This window comes from Tupaia chinensis, unplaced genomic scaffold, assembly GCF_000334495.1.
Source record: "Tupaia chinensis unplaced genomic scaffold, TupChi_1.0 Scaffold143599_1, whole genome shotgun sequence".
Classification (NCBI taxonomy): domain Eukaryota; kingdom Metazoa; phylum Chordata; class Mammalia; order Scandentia; family Tupaiidae; genus Tupaia; species Tupaia belangeri.
In genome coordinates this window covers 14,411-17,051 of record NW_006203445.1, presented here as the reverse complement: position 1 = coordinate 17,051, position 2,641 = coordinate 14,411, and the positions used below count along the sequence as shown (strand labels likewise).

The window sequence follows — 2,641 nt, the reverse complement described above, 5'->3', positions numbered from 1 at the left end:
CCACTGGGGGGTGATTTCTTGCTTTCTGTCTGTCTCTCTTTCTGGTGAGTGCACGAGCCCTACAGTGAAAATCTCTCAAAAAAAAAAAAAAAAAGATTCCTTTAAGAGTGTTATAGAATGTATAAGATAGGGAACCAGCAGTTAGCGTAATGGCTATGTCGCTGGACTCCCACGTAGTTGACCACGGTTCGCGTCCCGGACCCGGTAGCTTAAAACTCATACTGGGCATGTGTGTGTGCATGCCCAAGATCCCGAGAGGAGAATGGAGGAGAAGGGATTGTGGCATGATTCCTCGCTTTCTGTCTCTATGTCTCTGTCTGTCTGGTGAGCGCATGTGCCCTATAGCGAAAAAAAACTCTCAAAAAAAATGTATAAGATATATGCTGCTTTAAATTTCTAAACATTTGAATTTTAAAGTATATCTTGTCAATGGGACTGTGGGCTTACATTAAAATATAACCAAATGCCTAGGAAAAAGAAAAAGAAAACCTAAGTTGTTATCGCTATTTCTCATTGTAGTCATTCATTTTTACAAACATTTGAAAACCTGTTTTACTAGATGCTGGTCCTACAGCTATGAAAGATGGTCCTTGTCCTTAAGGTACTGTCTCTGAAAGGACTTGCAGTGTGTGTGTGTGTGTGTGTGTGTGTGTGTGTGTGTTAGAATGAGAATGTGTGTACATGTCATAGGTGATAGGGTGTATGAAAAAAGAAGATTGTAATATAAATTTTAAAATAGGTGAGCTTATGCATAGGATGAGCTAATAGATAGGGTAAACACCAAACTCAGAGGCAAGAGGAGCAGGGAAGGGTCCCTGGAGGAGTTATATTTGAACAGTCTTGAGTTGTAACAAAGATCCAAAAGGACCTTGTGTGCTAAGGTGAGCATACAAACAAGGAACTTAAGAGACAGTTGTCCTGATCACAATTGCTTTTTTTTGGAGAGGTTTTTGGTATAGGGTGCGTGTCCTCGCCAGAAAGACAGACAGAAAGCGAGAAATCACCCCCCCAGGGTGGATGGCCATGCCGCAGTCCCTTCTCCATTCTCCTCATGGGATCTTGGGCACACACGTACACGTGCCCAGCATGAGTTTTAAGCCACTGGGTCTGGGACTCAACTGTGATCGACTATATGGGGGTCCAGAGACATAGCCATGAGCCAACTGCTGATCCCCACAATTGCTTTTTTTTTGGAGAGGTTTTTGCTATAAGGCATGTGCACTCTCCAGAAAGCAAGAGACAGAAAGAAAGAGACAGAAAGCGAGAAGTCACCCCCCAGGGGGTTGGCCACGCGGCAAACCCTTCTCCTCCATTCTCCTCTCAGGACCATTGGCTCTCCCCCACACATGCCTGGCGTGAGTTTAAGCCACCAGGTCCGGGACTCGAACCATGGTCGACTACATGGGAGTCCAGTGACATAGCCATTATGCTAACTGCTGGTCCCCCACAACTGCTTTTTGAAAGCTTAATGTGGCTATGAAGTGTTCTGTACTGTAGTGTACAAAAACTTCTTTCTGCCTTTGTGCCTTATTTTTCTTTACTTCAGACATCAGTGTTTATGACTTCTTCTCATACTCTGTTACTACTTATTTCAATATCCAGTTCAGGTTTCATTTCTTTTCTTTTTTTTTTAAATAGTTGTTACTTTTTAAATTATTTTATTTATTTTTTTCACGTGAGTTTTGCCAAAGGAAGAGAGACAGAGAGAGGGAGAGGGAGAAAGCAAGCCACCAAGTTAAGGACTCGAACCGTGGACAGTCATGTGAGAATTCAAACACCTTAACCACCACGTCACCTGCTGGGCCCCAGGTTTCATTTCTTCTGTGAAGCATCCTCCAATTATTTTAGCCCCCACTACTTATTCCTTCTTCTGAAATCTTACTAGAAATGGCACTGCACAGTTTGGTCCTCACTGTTTGATGCATGCGCTGTGTCCCAAAGTAGAGTGTACGTATAGGAAATATTTACTATACGTGTTAAGACGTGTTCAGTACAAAAAGATGTTGTCTGATCCCTTTGTATTTTGTTTTTCAGGACAGGGGCAGATTATGGGCAACAGTCTTTTCCATTAATCTGTCATGATGGCAAATGAGGGCTGTCCCAAGGCCAGTGATAATTTTTTTTCATCAGAAAAACATGCCCAAGTCATCTTGGCTCAGATCAATAAAATGAGAAATGGACAGCATTTCTGCGACGTGCAGCTTCAAGTTGGGAAGGAAACGTTCAAAGTTCATCGGCTGGTTCTGGCTGCCAGTAGTCCTTACTTTGCAGCTTTGTTCACTGGAGGAATGAAAGAGTCCTCAAAAGATGTTGTAGAGATTCTAGGAATTGAAGCTGGAATCTTTCGGATACTTCTAGAATTCATTTACACAGGTATGTTACATGAATCCGTTGCTTTGAGTGAAGAATGATGCAGTGACTCATGTACTACTGTGGGGACATAGAGCGATCTCACATATATGAGGGGGTCTTCAGAAAATTCTTGGAAAATGGGTCTTATGAAAAAATGATGCACTGGGGCCAGCAGGTGGCGTGGTGGTTGAGGGCGCTGGACTCCCACATGGCCAACCACGGTTCGAGTACTGGACCTGGAGGCTTGCTTTCTCTCTCTCTCTCTCTCTCTCTCTCTCTCTGTCCCTCC

At 43.4% G+C, this 2,641-nt stretch overlaps 1 protein-coding gene across 1 annotated transcript in view; it reads left to right on the top strand.

Annotated features, from left to right (window-relative positions):
• Positions 1-1,783: 1,783 nt before the first annotated feature.
• Positions 1,784-2,641, top strand: part of IPP (intracisternal A particle-promoted polypeptide) — a gene marked incomplete at its 3' end in the record, with an annotated part of 6,896 nt that continues 6,038 nt past the window's right edge. Inside the window, 1 exon segment of the mRNA XM_006164257.3 lies at positions 1,784-2,373. Coding sequence (XP_006164319.3) covers positions 2,079-2,373 — 295 coding nt within the window.